At 40.6% G+C, this 16296-nt stretch overlaps 1 protein-coding gene across 1 annotated transcript in view; it reads left to right on the top strand.

The window, feature by feature from the left end:
• Positions 1-16296, top strand: part of CRYBG1 (crystallin beta-gamma domain containing 1) — a 201896-nt gene that overhangs the window by 67416 nt on the left and 118184 nt on the right. Inside the window, exon 2 of the mRNA XM_065888987.1 lies at positions 13439-13577. Coding sequence (XP_065745059.1) covers positions 13439-13577 — 139 coding nt within the window. The remainder of the gene's footprint in view (positions 1-13438; positions 13578-16296) is intronic.

Raw genomic sequence — 16296 nt, 5'->3', positions numbered from 1 at the left:
GCGGCATGTGGGAATCTTCCCAGACCAGGGCTCGAACCCTTGTCCCCTGCATTGGCAGGTGGATTCTTAACCACTGCACCACCAGGGAAGCCCTCCAGCTTTCTTTTCATTTCCATTTGCATGGAATATCTTTCTCCATCCCCTCACTTTCAGTCTGTATATGTCCCTAGGTCTGAAGTGTGTCTGTTGTAGACAGCATATATATGGGTGCTTATTTTTGTATCCATTCAGCAAGCCTGTGTCTTTTGGTTGGAGCATTTAATCCATTCACATTTAAGGTAATTATCAATATGTATGTTCCTATGACCATTTTATGAATTGTTTTGGGTTTGTTTTTGTAGGTCCTTTTCTTCTCTTGTGTTTCCCACTTAGAGAAGTTCCTTTAGCATTTGTTGTAGAGGTGGTTTGGTGGTGCTTAATTCTCTTAGCTTTTGCTTGTCTGTAAAGCTTTTGATTTCTCCATTGAATCTGAATGAGATCCTTGCCGGGTAGAGTAATCTTGGTTGTAGGTTCTTCCCTTTCATCACTTTAGGTATATCATACCACTCCCTTCTGGCTTGTAGAGTTTCTGCTGAGAAATCAGCTGTTAACCTTATGGGAGTTCCCTTGTATGTTGTCATTTTTCCCTTGCTGCTTTCAGTAATTTTTCTTTGTCTTTAATTTTTGCCAATTTGAACACTATGTGTCTCGGCGTGTTTCTCCTTGGGTTTATCCTGTATGGGACTCTCTGCACTTCCTGGACATGGGTGGCTATTTCCTTTCCCATGTTAGGGAAGTTTTCGACTGTAATCTCTTCAAATATTTTCTCTGGTCCTTTCTCTCCCTCTTCTCCTTCTGGGACCCCTATAATGCGAATGTTGTTGCATTTAATGTTGTCCCAGAGGTCTCTTAGGCTGTCTTCATTTCTTTTCATTCTTTATTCTGTTCTGCAGCAGTGAATTCCACCATTCTGTCGTCTAGGTCACTTATCCGTTCTTCTGCCTCAGTTATTCTGCTATTGATTCCTTCTAGTGTAGTTTTCATTTCAGTTATTGTATTGTTCATTTCTGTTTGTTTGTTCTTTAATTCTTCTAGGTCTTTGTTAAACATTTCTTGCATCTCCTTGATCTTTGCCTCCATTCTTTTTCCAAGGTTCCAGTCTTTTTCTGAGGTCCTGGATCATCTTCACTATCATTATTCTGAATTCTTTTTCTGGAAGGTTGCCTATCTCCACTTTATTTAATTGTTTTTCTGAGGTTTTATCTTGTTCCTTCATCTGGTACATAGCCCTCTGCCTTTTCATCTTGTCTGTTTTTCTGTGAATGTGGGTTTTGTTCCACAGGCTGCAGGATTGTCCTCTTCCTCTTTTTCTTTCCTTCTTTGTGTCTTCTTTCATTCCACTATGAATCATGATCACACGGTCAATGGCTATAAAGCCCAAGAGTAAAGCTAGTGATACATTTGTGTGAAGGAAAGGGAAAACCGTGAGTTCTGATGTGAAATAATAGCAATCTAGATCTGGTAATAACAAAAGCTCTGTAAAGTCACTTTATAATCTCTGAAAAAATCTCTAACCATTATCTCTTTTCAACTGAACCTTTTTCTCAGTAATTCTTATCTCAGAAAGAGAATAATCCCCTTGGGAAAAAGAAAGACAATTTCTCAGACTGTTTTATTGCTTTCTTGTTTTTTTGTTTTGTTTTGTTTTTACCAATACTGAAACAGTTCTGTCTTTCATATTGGCTTTCGTTTTTCCTTTCTTTTTTGCTATGACGTACTATTTCAGCTACATGAAATTGACTTTTAGGGCTTATTTGGGAATCAAACCACCACTTATAACTTTGTATTTACAGAATAATAAATCAGTTATTTAAAAAAAAAAAGTTTGGAACACAACCTTTTGGTAAATTAGGATTTCCTTTAGTACAAACCGGATATCTAAGGGGTAAGGAAACACAAGATTAATTACAATCAGTGATATTCCGGGGTAAATGACTTTTGTAATTAGTTTTAATAGAATCTGACAGCCAAAGATTGCAAAGAGAAAAGGGAAAAGAATTAATAGGCAGCCCAAGCAAAGACATATAAATAATGAAGCAAGGTGTACATAACGGAAATGCAAACAGATTTCTCTGACCATGACTGAAAGGCTGAGTTTGGAGAGAGGAGAGGGAGGTTAGAGTGGTGTTGGAGAACCCCTCAGTGTGGGGAATTTGGAGATTGTTGCTAACATCTCTGTAAGGACGACTTTATTAAGCTAGATGGAGAGTAGGGACACAGTGATAATCTCTTGTTGCCTCATACACTTGAGAGATTTCAGTTCATGAGAGCCGAGATGATAAATGTCAGTCTGTTCTCAGATCCAGCTTCCCACCATCTTCAGTCAGCAATCTGAATTCCTGATATGTCTGCAAGATGTTTTACATTATTACTTCTTGTTAGAGATGATTTTTAATTAGAGTTTTCTTTTGTAACATTATCACCAGTTAAAGACATTAATTGAACTCATTCATTAAGTAAATGATAACAGTTCTAGTCACTATCAAAGGATGTATCTAGGAGACCTTTGTGGCGTTTACCCACCTGGTGCAGGTGGATAGGGGAAGCCAAAGATGTAATTCAGGCAATTATGTACTAATTACTGTGCATGTTACATTAATCATCAAACAACTGACAGGTATTTGGAAATCCAGTAAGTCAAACATGATGAAATTGACAGTTACGAAAATTAATGTAAAAGCTAACCTCCATAAGACTTATCTTGAAAAGTAAAAAAAAAGAGATAATGAGACTCATCCTCATATTTTAAAATAGTTTTTTTAGTTTCACATTATCATCAAAGGACATTTACTATAAGCACCAGATTGTGTGTGGGAATGTTTTAATGTCTTACAAGTAACATTTAAAGACTCAATTCTCACTTTTAGGTTTATGAGAATTACGGACCATCATATAGTAAAAACATATTGATTAGAGCCTTTAAATCTCTGAATTATAACTGTGAGAATTTTGAGAGTATCTGATTTGTAGGAAAAATAAGTATTTGTAAGTTCAGGAAATGCCGTAAATACTAAACATTTTTGGTACGAGGAACAAATTACACAATTTCTCTTGAAACTTTATTGCTTCTAGAAATGCTACAAAGTAATAATGTTTACAGCAATGCAAGTATTATCAAAGCTCTGGATTGAGGAAGATAATTCTTTGAGTGCCTGGAAGGACTAACTAAGGCAGAAGAGTTCAGTGCCAGGTTATTTAGGGACCCCAGAGTTTCATAAACTCCTAATTGTCATGGCACCAGAGTCATTTTGGACTAGTGAGGTAGGTGGGGCCAAGGTAAACAAAGGAAGTAGATGGTGCCTAGTAAAGGTGCTGTAAAGTCAACTTCAAAGTATGTGACATCACCATAGACTTGTGGAAAATAACGACAGACCAGCCTAGCATGCAGCTGTCGTGGTTAGGAAGAGGTGCTTTTGAACTAAAGCTTTGTGTTGACCTTCTTTGAAACAGTCGTAAACAGCAGGCTCTGCAAGCTGCTACTTACGAGTAGTTGTAAGCTACTAGTTACGAGTCAAACCATCTTTGCGAAAGGGGCTTTGTATTCTCTCACCCAGGAAGTCCTTACTGAACGTCTGTGATGTGCCAGACGTGGTCAGATGCCGTGTCAGAAACAGAGGGAATTATATACACAAAGGAACTTCCTCTCTGGGATGAGAGAAAGAACCATCCATGATTATGATAAAGCTAAATTATAGTAAAATTGCCTGTGACATAGGGCGTGTAGGAAAGCTATGTTTGGAAAGGTAAATTGAGTCCAGAAGGTAGAAGAGCTTGAATACTAAACTATGCAGTTAAGACTCTTCTGTACACAGTGCTGAACCATCTAATGGTTTTCAAACACCAGTATACACCAGGAAGATCAATCTGTTCATAATTTTAGAATGGGTTAGAGGATGCAGGAGAGACCAGATAGCAGAGAATAGCTGGAAAACTCTGTAAATTGAAGAGATAGTGAAGTTAGGAAGTGGGATAATGGTAGTTGGAATGGACAAGGCTAGATGGACATCATACTGGCAAGGTGAAAGCATGTTCCATGTATTTATAACTTCCACCCCATCACTTCCTCCTCTAAAGATTTACAGTTTATCTTGAATTAACAATGTAAATAAGTGAAGATAAGAAAACTAAAGGAATAGTAGTGTGATAAGGCCAGAGAGACAATTACTTTACAGAATGTATATGATTCTGTATGATTATTACCATTTTTTCATGGTCAGGTACACAGTCCACATTGTCTGAAAGACACCTAATGAGGAAAAGAAAAGGTTTATTTGGCACTTAAGAGAGAGAGAAATTTCTCCTTTCAGTCCCTACAGAGAGAATATTAAATAAGATGGTGGCTTACACCCTTCTCAGGTTCCCTGCAATATGTTCAACAAAGAGGTCTAATGTGGCTGCATTTTTAGTGGCTCTCAAAGCAAGCTCAGGTATGATGAGAAAGAGCCCCTGACCAGTGATCGGAGGTGGGGTGCTGGGAACAGGAGAGCTCAGGGATAACTCCCCAGAGTTGCCTCTGGGGATTCGGGGTTGGTTTTCTACCCTTGTACATATAACTATATTCTGCCACGTTTCCTGCTCATTGCCTGCTCCGTGGTTATATAATCACCATTAGCTTTTGTTTTGTGTTGCAAAAGACAGCAATTTAAAATACTCTCTCTTGGGCTTCCCTGGTGGCGCAGTGGTTGAGAGTCTGCCTGCCGATGCAGGGGACGCGGGTTCATGCCCCGGTCCAGGAAGATCCCACATGCCGCTGAGCGGCTGGGCCCGTGAGCCATGGCCGCTGAGCCTGCAAGTCCGGAGCCTGTGCTCCGCAACGGGAGAGGCCACAACAGTGAGAGGCCTGCGTACTGCAAGAAAAAAAAAAAAAAAAAAAAAAACTCTCTCCTGAGTGGCATGGACATATATACACTACCAAGCATAAGATAGATAACTAGTGGGAAGCAGCTGCATAGCACAGGGAGATCAGCTCGGCGCTTTGTGACCACCTAGAGGGGTGAGATAGGGAGGGTGGGAGGGAGACGCAAGAGGGAAGAGAAATGGGAACTTATGTATATGTATAACTGATACACTTTTTTATAAAGCAGAAACTAACACACCATTGTAAAGCAATTATACTCCAATAAAGATGTTAAAATAAATAAATAAAATAAAATACTTTCTCTTGCATTATTTAGTAAAGTCATTAGTCTTTCTTTGGGGGTTATATATGTCGTCAAAAGAAGAGCTACATTTTCTCTGCTATTAGGTCATAGAAATTTGAGTAGGCTTAAAAGGAAAATACCAGCAATCAAGAAAACTTTTTATATTTGACAACTAAAAACTAAATTTGTCCAACTGGAATATTGTAAAGAAAAGCTGGAAAAAAATGCCAGAATCTTCAGCAGCTCTAAGTGAGAGCATATGCAGTCATACATGAAACACAAGACTCCTGATAAACCTAAGCCATTCCTTGAGATACAGACCACGGGTCCTCAGTTCTCTCGGGGTTTTGGGCAGTGATTCCCTGGGTGGTTTGCGCCCTGGTCCTCTTTGCTCTTGCTCAGATTGAGATCCTTCTTTCCTCTGGGACCAACACTAATAAAGCCAAACCTCGCTGAGCCCAGCCTGGTTCTGGGGGTGCTTCATAGTTTGTTAATCATGGGAAGTGATCCCAAGTAACCAAAATTTATGTATTATATTGGTCCTGAGATAGCTTAGTTAAATTTCACACACTCTGTAGCACCCAAAGCCTAGATTTCACTACATGGAACTACTAGGGCAAAACCCAGCCTTTGTAGGAGAGAAGATGATCTGCATTCCCAGCGGTCAGATATGAGGGGAACTTGGACAGACACGGGGGGAATTCTGTCCCACGCAGCACATCGCGAGATGGTTCCCAGCTATTGAGCTGCCATTTAAAGCATCGAGTTTAGTGACACGCACTGCACTGGGGTTTGCTGGCCACTGTATTTTTTGGTCATTTATAGTTGGGTTTATATTCTGTTTCAGAAATGATAGCTGAAAAATATTTTTATGGAAATAATGAGCCATAGAAGAATGTTTTATCATTTGTTAGTGGCATCTGCCAGTTTCCTTGGCAGTGCGTAACAATAAATATCTTTCTTGCTCTAAAAAAAAAAAAAAATCAAGGGGCCCAGAAAGACGGAGGCAGTTGGGAGCAATAGAGGCCAACCAAACCAGGGTGTGTTACTGTTTACAGAAACACTACTAAAAAGGATGAAAAGATTGATGCTCTAGTGCAACCACTAGATGGCAGCCTTTCTGCATTAAAAGCGATCACCGTTTGCTAACACCAAATACTGGTATTAATGATGTAAGTAATTCTTTATATGGCTAAAACTATGAGGATGTTTGGGATTTTCAAAACTTGAATGAGCATAGAGAATTTATTCATCTCTCCATCCAACTAGGGATTTTGTGATCATAAAACTCATCTACAGAGAATTTGAAATCAGTCTCTAAACTAGGAGTCAGACAGGTTCTATACCCTCAACTCTGCCAATAATTAGCCCTGTGACCATGAACAATGAACGTCTGTGGTCCCCAGTGAGCTCAACTGAAAAATGAGATGATTGGGTCACTAGATTATCTCTGAGATACCTTCCAACTCAGATATTCTCATTTCTATATCATTTCGTAGTTGAGCCTGATAAATACGCTAGCTCAAAATACAATCCACATGATGCCTCGTAAGTTATTGTATTATTCAGCAAATGTCAGCTGATATTCATAGGCATAATTAACATAGCTGATACTTATTGAGCACCTACTATGTGGCAATACTAGGCTAAGTGTTTCATGAGCATTACCTAATTTAAGTCTCATGACAGTCTGATTCTAATCCCCATTTTTCAGATGAGGAAACTGAGGCTGAGAGAAGTTAAGTAGCCCAAGATCACATGGCTAATGGCTAGGCTGGTATGACTCTGAAATCAGTGTGTATACCATTGCTATATTTCCTCTCTAATTCAGGTGAGAAAAATACAAATTTGAATACATCATTGCTTCTGAAAGAAAAACTCGTTCTGTAAATCCAAAATATTAGGGTTTTTTTCGTTTGGTTTTTGGGTTTTGGTCTTTTTTCCTGGAGATAGGACAGATTTACTTGGCTCTATTGTCACACTGTCATTAGATGCCTCCTTGTGAGCCTTGGCAGAAAAGCCTAACATCCAGTTTCATGCACATGGGTAACCAGCAGGCCCAGGGCCCTGTCAGCCTTGTGGTTTCTCAGAGCCAGTGTCTCTTTAAATGTGCAATGAGGGACTGCACCAGGTAATCACTAGGGACCTTTCCAGGTCTAGAATTATCTGATGGTGTGTCCATAATCTGATACAGGGTCTAATATTAGCAGGATAGAAGTTGCTCAGTATATGGCAGCTCCCTACCATTTAGCGGTTGCAGCAAGGAAATACTACACATACTATTTAGTGCTGTTTGTTAGTAAATTAAAAGTTTCCTCCCTTTCTTTGTGGCCAGAAAACTTAAGTAGCCTTACAACCACTGCCTTAATTCAGAAGAGTGGTTCTAATATCTGGTGTTTTCAGCTCTCTTGGAGATGCCTTTTGGAATCTTTCAAGTCACAACTCCAAGGTTTAGTAGAACATACTATGAATTCTCTGAGTAGCCACTAGATGGCAGTAGAGCATCAATTTATACCCTAGAGTTAATCCCAAACCTTTAGTTTTCGTTCTCATTTTATTTTACATGTACATTATCTCTGAAGCAAGAATTATTAGACAGAGAGACTCATAACTTGCTTTATATTGGGCTACGCATATTAAAATGCTCGAGGAACAGCTTGATGGAGCAGACCAGATCAGGAAAACCTGAGGTGGATTTATAGGAAGCAAACAAAGCTGAAGTTTCATGGGCAGCTCCAATGCCTTGGGAGGGGCCCTAGTGCTATAAATTTTGAAAAAGTAAGATATTTTGTTTTCTTTTTCTTAACGAGGGCTCCAAAATTATATAAGCTTCAAGCCTCCCAAAGCTTGGATTTGTCTGGAAATAGCCACGTGGCTCTTTTAATTTAGGAAAGGGTAAACAATCTTGCCGTTATTAATTTTCTACCTACTTAATCTCCAAGGACAAGGGCAATCTGGTTTTTAAAAGCAAGCCAAATAAAAAGGAAACAGGAAATAATGGAATGAGTGGGCCAATATTCCACTTGTTTATGAGTCTGAGTAAAATACAAACTTAACACTGAAACTCTTTCACTTCTGGCAGCATAATACCTGTACTAAAAAGAGGAAAGTACAGATTATAAATTAGCAAATTAGGGCTTCCCTGGTGGCACAGTGGTTGAGAGTCCGCCTGCCGATGGAGGGGACACGGGTTCGTGCCCTGGTCTGGGAAGATCCCACGTGCCGCGGAGCGGCTGGGCCCGTGAGCCATGGCCGCTGAGCCTGCGCGTCCAGAGCCTGTGCTCCACAATGGGAGAGGCCACAACAGTGAGGGGCCCGCGTACCGCAAAAAAAAAAAAAAAATAAAAAGAAAAAAAAAATTAGTAAATTATCCTCTGCTAAAACTCCAGACCGGTATGGCAGTGTTTGAGGATTTGATTTTATTCTGTCTTATTTTTTAACCCCAGAAGCGTTGTGCTTAATAAGAGACCAGTAGTGACTATTCAGAAGGGAAAGTCTACTTCCATTTATAAATCTTAAATTTCTCGCCAGGGGGCTATGCTTAGTCTTTCTTAAGACTACCAACAGCCCATCAGGAGTTAAACTGAAATGTACCCTTTGGAAAAGAAAAATGAACTTTCCAATTGGTCTTTCCTGTTGCAAACGCTAAGATTTTCTTTTAAGCTAGGGGGACTTATCTATGTCTAGCTCCATCTGTGACTATTATTCACAATTAAAATATTTTGTCCACGCGATGCGCTCCTATGTCTATTAGACCTTGATATCCTGAGGGCTTGGAGTGGGTTTCTTCACCTTTGTGTCCTTGGATATATGACACATGGCAGGAAATGTAAAAATGCTTGCTGAAAGAATGAAAGCTAGATATTATTTCAAAGTTAATGTAGGGCCTGGGGGTCCCTCCAGCATGATTCTGGGTGTATTATATCTGTGTCATGTTTCGCAAAGGTTGTGTTTCAGGAGACACACTTGTGTAATACGTTTGCCATGAGTAGAAGTTCTGTGTCTGACATTAGAGGAACTAGAAAATGCTCACAGGGTGGCCTCAGCGTCTGCGGGGAGAAGCTCCTAAAGCTGAACTTGGCTTGTGAAGCCCTCTCAGCCCACACATCCCGTGGCCTTTCTTCACCTCCCAACCGAGTCCTGGAGCCAACTTTGAAATAATGACACCTGTGACCAGGTGTTCAGCAGGACTGCTTGGATCTGGATCTAGAAGGAAAGGAATTCAGCCAACCCTTCATCCCCCACCCCTTCAAGGGAGGTCAGAGGTCACTGGCTGTAGCACAAACTCGGCAATTCCTGGCTTGGGAATTGCAGATGAAGCAAGGACCTTGCCTGGACTACCTGTGAGGGTCATCCCCTTCCTCTGACTGCTGAGAAGCTAAATCTGCCTTCTGAGATCATGACCCAAAGCATATAGAATTGACCTTTGGATAGCAGGCTAAGTCTTGTTAGTTTATCCCCAAATCAGGAGGACAAGTACACTGCCTGGGTTCAACATGCAATGAGGCCAGAGTCATGAACGTTTCTGCTTTGGTAACTCAAATTCAACCATGAGTATATATCGACTCCATGTCTACCAACAGTGTAGTAGGTGTGGGGAATGTGCTGTCAGACAGGGAGGTGAGGTGACACACACCAACATCCATGTCCACTCCCCCCCAATCCTCTCTTCCTAATAGAACACCAGCTTGTTATGGTGCTCACTCTCTGCATGGTGATGTGCTTCAGGCCCCAGCCTCAAGGGGGTAGGTCCAGTGATTGTTTTGGTGTAGGCATGAGACACATAGAGAAGTCTGCTAGGTGATTTCTAGGGAAGACTTCCTTACTTCTTTATATATATATATATATATATATATATATATATATATATATATATGTATATACACACACAGACACACACATATATTTTTTACATTGGAGCATAGCCAATTAGCAATGCTGTGATAGTTTCAGGTGCACAGCAAAGTGACTCAGCCGTACATATACAGGTATCCATTCTCCCCCAGACTCCCCTTCCATCCAGGCTGCCACATAACATTGAGCAGAGTCCCCTGTGCTACGCAGTAGGTCCTTGTTGGTTATCCTTTTTAAATATAGCAATGTGTACATGTCAGTCCCAAACTCCCAAGACTTCCTTACTTCTGAGAGAGAGACACAGGAAAAGATAGTCTTTTCATCCCCTGGAATTATCGTATCTACCATATCTATATGTAATGACCAGAACTGTAGCAGCCACTCAATTCAGCAGAAACTGAAAGAACCGATTAAACCAACTCAGTCCACCCTTCTCGTTTATATGCAGTAATAAACTTCGTGTTTGATTAGGCTTCTGTGAGTTGGAATTTCTGTTACTTGCAGGCAAAAGAATCCTATACTGTAGGCAGGGATTGGATCACAAGAAAAATTTAGAAAAAAGAGCACCATTGCCAGCTTTTCATCACACAATACATAAGTATCTAGCAGGAAGGGAGAACTCCGTTTTGGAACTCTGCCCACCTCCAATAATATAAAGCTTAGGAAGCACGTGTAGTTCAGGTTTATCACTGCATCACTAGATCCATTCAATGGCATATAATTTTTTCTTCAAAAAGAAAAAATTCTAAAAGTGGCAGACTTTCTGTACATTTCTTGTTACTTTTACAATTTATAAAACTGCAGTGGTTGGAATCCATTTTCTGTCCTGAGTCCAAGCTTGTACTGCTCACCTCACAATATGCCAATAAATCGAGAAATGAGGTGTTGACGCAAGGAATACGATTTTATTTGGAAAACGAGCAGATGGAGAAGATGGTGGACCAAGGTCCCAAAGAACCATCTTGCCTGGGTTTGGATGCTAGTTTCTTTTATAGAACAAAGAGTGGGAGGAGAGGAGGTAAAGTTAAAAAGGGGATAAAGCTGTTGCAAATATTTCCTGGTCCCAGCCAGACTCTGGAGGGGGTGTGTTAATTTCTTCTTTCCTGCGGCCATTTACAGGTGGGCCTGGTGAGGATGTTTCCTGTGAACTTAAACAAAGGTATTTTAGCTTACACCTCAGGCTTGGGAGGCAGGGTTCCCAGATACGGGCCATTATGTATACTTTAAACTATAGGCAATGTCTCTTTAGTGATGAACTTGTAACAAAAGCAATAGAATACAAAAGTTAAAGTAAAAGGAATAGATCCAATATGGAGTCAGATTTGTTCTTCCCCATTGTAGTCCTAGTGGTCTTCTCTTGCCTGCTGCTCTTCTTGGCTTATTTGTGAGCAGAAGGACAAGGACTGTGGTTTAGGATCAGTGGACCAATTAGTAAAAATAAGTCTTGATGCAGACATACAAGCGAGGTTAAGTCTTTAACACCTTCTCAACTCTAAGATACTTTTCAGTTGTTATGTGATTCTCCGGAGCTAGGTGTGTTTTTCTATCCCTTTATACATGCCGTCTGTAATTCCTAAGGAGAGAGTTTCCTCAAAGGTGAACTTCAGTGCTTTCTTGCAGAGGGTAGAAATGTTTTTTTTCTAAGTCCTTATATATGACGTAAATGTTGCAGGAAGGAAACAGTTCAGAGTGGTTACTTATGCAGAGAGAAATTGTGACTGGGCTAAAGAAATTATTTTTATTTCAGTTCCCATGGAGAAGACAAAAAGAAATTGTTGCTGCTAATATATCTTCACATTTTCTATAACACAAAGAATAATGTTTTCTAAAACAAAGAGGTACAAGATGAATTTCTTCAAATTACTCCCATACAGCCTTAATTTCTCAGCCTTAATTATATGCTTAAGAAGTATATCAACCTGGACTTCCCTGGTGGCTCAGTGGTTAAGAATCCACCTGCCAATGCAAGGGACTCAGGTTCTATTCCTGGTCCGGGCAGATCCCACATGCCGCGGAGCAACTAAGCCCGTGCGCCATAACTACTGAGCCTGTGCTCTAGAGCCCGCGTGCAACAACTACTGAAGCCTGCATGCCTGGAGCCCATGCTCCACAAGAGAAGCCACTGCGATGAGAAACCCATGCACTGCAACGAAGAGTAGCCCCTGCTCGCCGCAACTAGAGAAAGCCCGTGCGCAGCAACGAAGACCCAATGCAGCCAAAAATAAATAAGTTTTTTAAAAAAGAAATATATTAACCCTTGTATCAACTACAGATAATAGAGAACACGTGACTCAAAGTGGCTTAAAGAATAGGACATTTGTTATGCAACATAACAAGAACTCTAGAGCTAGGGCAGGTCTAGGGTTGGTTAATTCAGCTACTCTACAATGTATTTGAAGACTCAGGTTGCTCTCATATTTCTGCCCTGTGTTCTCCTCTATCTGTTCTCCATAGGCTAAGGCCACTTCTGGTCCCAGGATGGCTGTCACATTCATCACATGCGGTCATGACACTGGCTTTCAGGGAAGAACTATTGCTTTCTGTAAACCTTCTTTTAAGAGAAAGACTTTCTCCAGATTCCTTCAGCAGATGTCTCTCTCATATCAGTGGCCAGAGTTGCATCAGATAAGTAGGGCAAAGTACAAACACTTTAAGGGTCAGGTAGACCTAAATCAGGGTGGTGATATCAGCAAGACAAATATGTTGGGCATATGTCTGAGTCAGTCACTGGCAAGGGGAATGGGACACCAGGATTAGACCAATCGTGATTGATTATCAGGGCAGGAAGCAGCTTCCTCTGAAGCACATGGATATCTGAACAAAATCCGGGTTATTAGCAAAGAAAATGTGTGTTAGGGGTGTGGCAGTTAGGCTGGGGGTTTAGATAAAGGAAATGGTTTTGGGCTAGGCAACCACCAGTGTCTGCTAAAACTCTCTGCCTTCGTTGGTTTGCATTCCTTTTAAATCTAATAAATATTATAATCCTGGGAACAGTTTCCTTTGCCTGGCATAGCCTAGATTCCTCCCCTAACTGGGAGTCAGTTTCCACTTTATTTCCAATGTTCAGGAAACATACAAATGTCTTTTTTTTTTTTTTTCTTAAGAGCAATGACAGCAGAGCAACCATACAAATATAAAATGAAATTGTATTGCTTTCATGTCAAAATCTAACCATCTAGCAATTTACCTATTTACCCATCTACCTCAATTTGTTTTCTGCACAGGGTTTAAAAGAATTCTGTTTATAAATGTGTTATGAGAGTACCAAGTTATCTGCAATCCTGTGTAGGCTTTGAAGAATGATTCATTATTTTGGTTGATTGGAAATATACACAGGGAAGTGTGCCTTTGGGCTTCTTGATTTTCCAGCATCCTTGATAAGTTGTTGTTTCCACTCTTTACAGAGCTGTGGAGGTAGTGGATGGAGGCCATGTGGCTGGAGAGTGCCAAGAATTGACGCTGCACTGCGGGGAGTCCCGGTTCTTTCACACTGCCTGTGAGGTGCCTGGTCCTTTACCTACAGAGTCTGGAATGTTTAAAAAGGTAATGCTTCATTTCCAGTATTTGGCTCCCAGGACTAAACACTTCAATGAATTAAAAAGTGAAAAATAACCCCTGTCTGATTGAAAAACACATACTTGAAAAGAACGTAGATGGTAAAAAGGTCATTATATATCAACGCACCAAGATAATAAATAAGGATCAAGGGATAAGTTTGAATCTTTGCTCTTTGCTGCCTTCAAATGTTCTACCTCGTTGTCCTGGGTGCCTTTTGCCTGCCTTTTTCCCTTTGTATACCTTTAACTCAAAGGTATACAAAATAAAGTGACGTCAATATTTGGAAATAGTGATTCATTCCCATAAAAGGCATTTTTACTACTTCCTACTGTAAGGCATTTAGAGTTGTTACCATTCTATCGGTAGTTACATCTTAATATCAAGATGTTTGCACAGAAAGTTCTGACTTAACTATATTGCCTTGAAAAGTTTTCCCCAAAGTGGGAGATAACGTGTATGCATGTTAACTGCATCCTTTCACCCATGAAAAGACATGGCTCCTGTCCTTGACTGCAGGCAACAAAGTAGAATAAAGTCTTGAGTCACAGTGTGAGAGCTGGTTTAGCTGCCAGGCTTTGAAGGTTATATAATACATTTCTTGTTACAACTTCTTGTAAGATCACTGAGGGTTAGTAATGAAAGATATTTTGTCATGAAAGAAATCCCCCTCCCAAAGGAATTTGCTTTAGTAATGCTATATATTAAAAGTGAAAAAATTACTTAGTGCAAGATGAAAAATTTTGGAGATTGGATGCACAGCAACGTGAATGTATTTAGGACTACTGAGCTATATACTTAAAATGGTTAAGATGGCAAATTGTATGTTATGTGTATTCTACCACAATTAAAAATTAAAATGAAAAAATATCCTTACTGGTGGAAAGCAGTAAGAAAAAAGGACATGATGCGATTATAAACTCATATTTTATTAGAAAATGACAAAAGTAGGTAGGGAAATTCAACAGAAAATGCTTTCTAACTCAAAGTAGTATAATATCAATCAGAGTACCAGAAATATAAAATTAAATTTTATAAAATGTTGAAATTAAAAAATCGATTTAAACTAAAAAATTAAAACCTGGCTTCCTATAATTTATACTCACTTTCAAATTGGTTTTGCATTTTGTTCTTCTTTCTGTATAAGAAATAGTTTATAACTGGAAACAAAACCTGATAAATCCAGTCACTGGCCCTGAGTTTCGAGTTGTTTTCTACATTTTTCCTTTAATAACTTAAAATAAAAATAATTCTGCAAGTATCATGCCATTAACTATCCTATGATGTTTACTGAAGTCCAGGAAACAATTGGTGGCAGCATTCAAAGTTGCGGCAAAAAGTAAATTCCCTGAGAAGGATGGCAGTGAAGGGTCTGCAGCGCCCCCTCCCTTGGTCTGCAGTTCAGCAATAGCTGTGTCTTCTTACTAGTACCCTTATCCCATCTAGACATGCTCTCTCAATCCTTGCTTGCTGTCCCAGGCTGCAGTCAAGGAGCCCTGAGCACCAGGCAGCTCATGGGAGAGGCCCCAAGGCCAAGCCAGAGAGCTCAGTCCCATGAAGGCTGGCAGGGAGAAAGAGGCCAGTTGGTACACCTGGGGAAGGCAGAGGCTTGGGACCAGAAACGGATGAACTGGGAACCCAGTGTAGGAAGGGAGCCAGGGCAGATAGAAGCAGGGTAGGAACTGGATGAAAGGAGCAAGCAGAGGCAAAATGTCCTTCTGGCTACACTGTCTCCACGTGTTGTCTGAAATGGGGTCAGCCAGGTACTGCCTGTACTCTCTACCTGTACCACACCCTCCGGCTCAGAGATGGTCAAACGTCCGCATCAGGAAGAACTGGCTCCCGGGTCCACTTCTGGATCTGCCTGTTTCTCCCTCTCCCGCTCCCCGCCTCCATCATCCCTCTTTCTTCCTCCTGCTTGCTCTGGGCTCTAGCTTTCTGGATCTTTCTCATCTGCATATTCTACTAGGGCTGGGAGAAAGGAAGAGGCATGGAACAGACGTTCTCTTGCCTACTGATGTGTTCTCAACTTTATGTCTCTTGAGATCATGGCTGAGAGGAGTAACCAGACCATTCTCAGAAGTGCAGGACAGCCCCACACCACCAGCCTGGCCAGTAGTACTGGGAAACAGAAGCTAACTCCATGTAGATTCTGGGTAGTTCGTACCCACTGTGAGTGCCAGCATGCCAGGGCGCCTCCCATGCCTTCCAAAGGACTCTTCTCTTAATCCACTCTCAGCAGCAAGCCTGGTCATTTCCTGCAGGATTCAGCAGATTTACTAGTCAGTTGTATCAGGGCCACCCTTGGCGCCGTTCCCAGGCAGAAGGCCATCAGTTCTTCTTAAGATACCTGACTTGATCTAGCCCTCTAAATTATATCTATTTACTCAGATGAATGTTTCAATTTTTTATTTTCATTGAAGTGAAGCCATGTGCCTTCCCCCAAACAACCAGGATTTATTCATTCTCTATATTTGTTCCATACACTCTGTGTTACTGTGTTTACTTATTTAACATGCTATTAACATTCCTTAGACATTCTTTAGAGCTGACAATACTGTACTGAATCCTTCAATTAAAAGAAGACATTGTTCTTCCAGCTTGTATAAACGGAAATAGGGATTTATAATTATAAAGCTGGTATTGCCTCTCAAATGCATGTATACGTCAACTAGGAAAAAAAGCGCAACTACAAATCAAAGGAGAA

Source organism: Phocoena phocoena, chromosome 12 (assembly GCF_963924675.1).
Source record: "Phocoena phocoena chromosome 12, mPhoPho1.1, whole genome shotgun sequence".
NCBI classification, from domain to species: Eukaryota; Metazoa; Chordata; class Mammalia; order Artiodactyla; family Phocoenidae; genus Phocoena; species Phocoena phocoena.
Note: the sequence above shows the minus strand (reverse complement) of the source record. Positions and strands in the feature narration are given on the sequence as shown.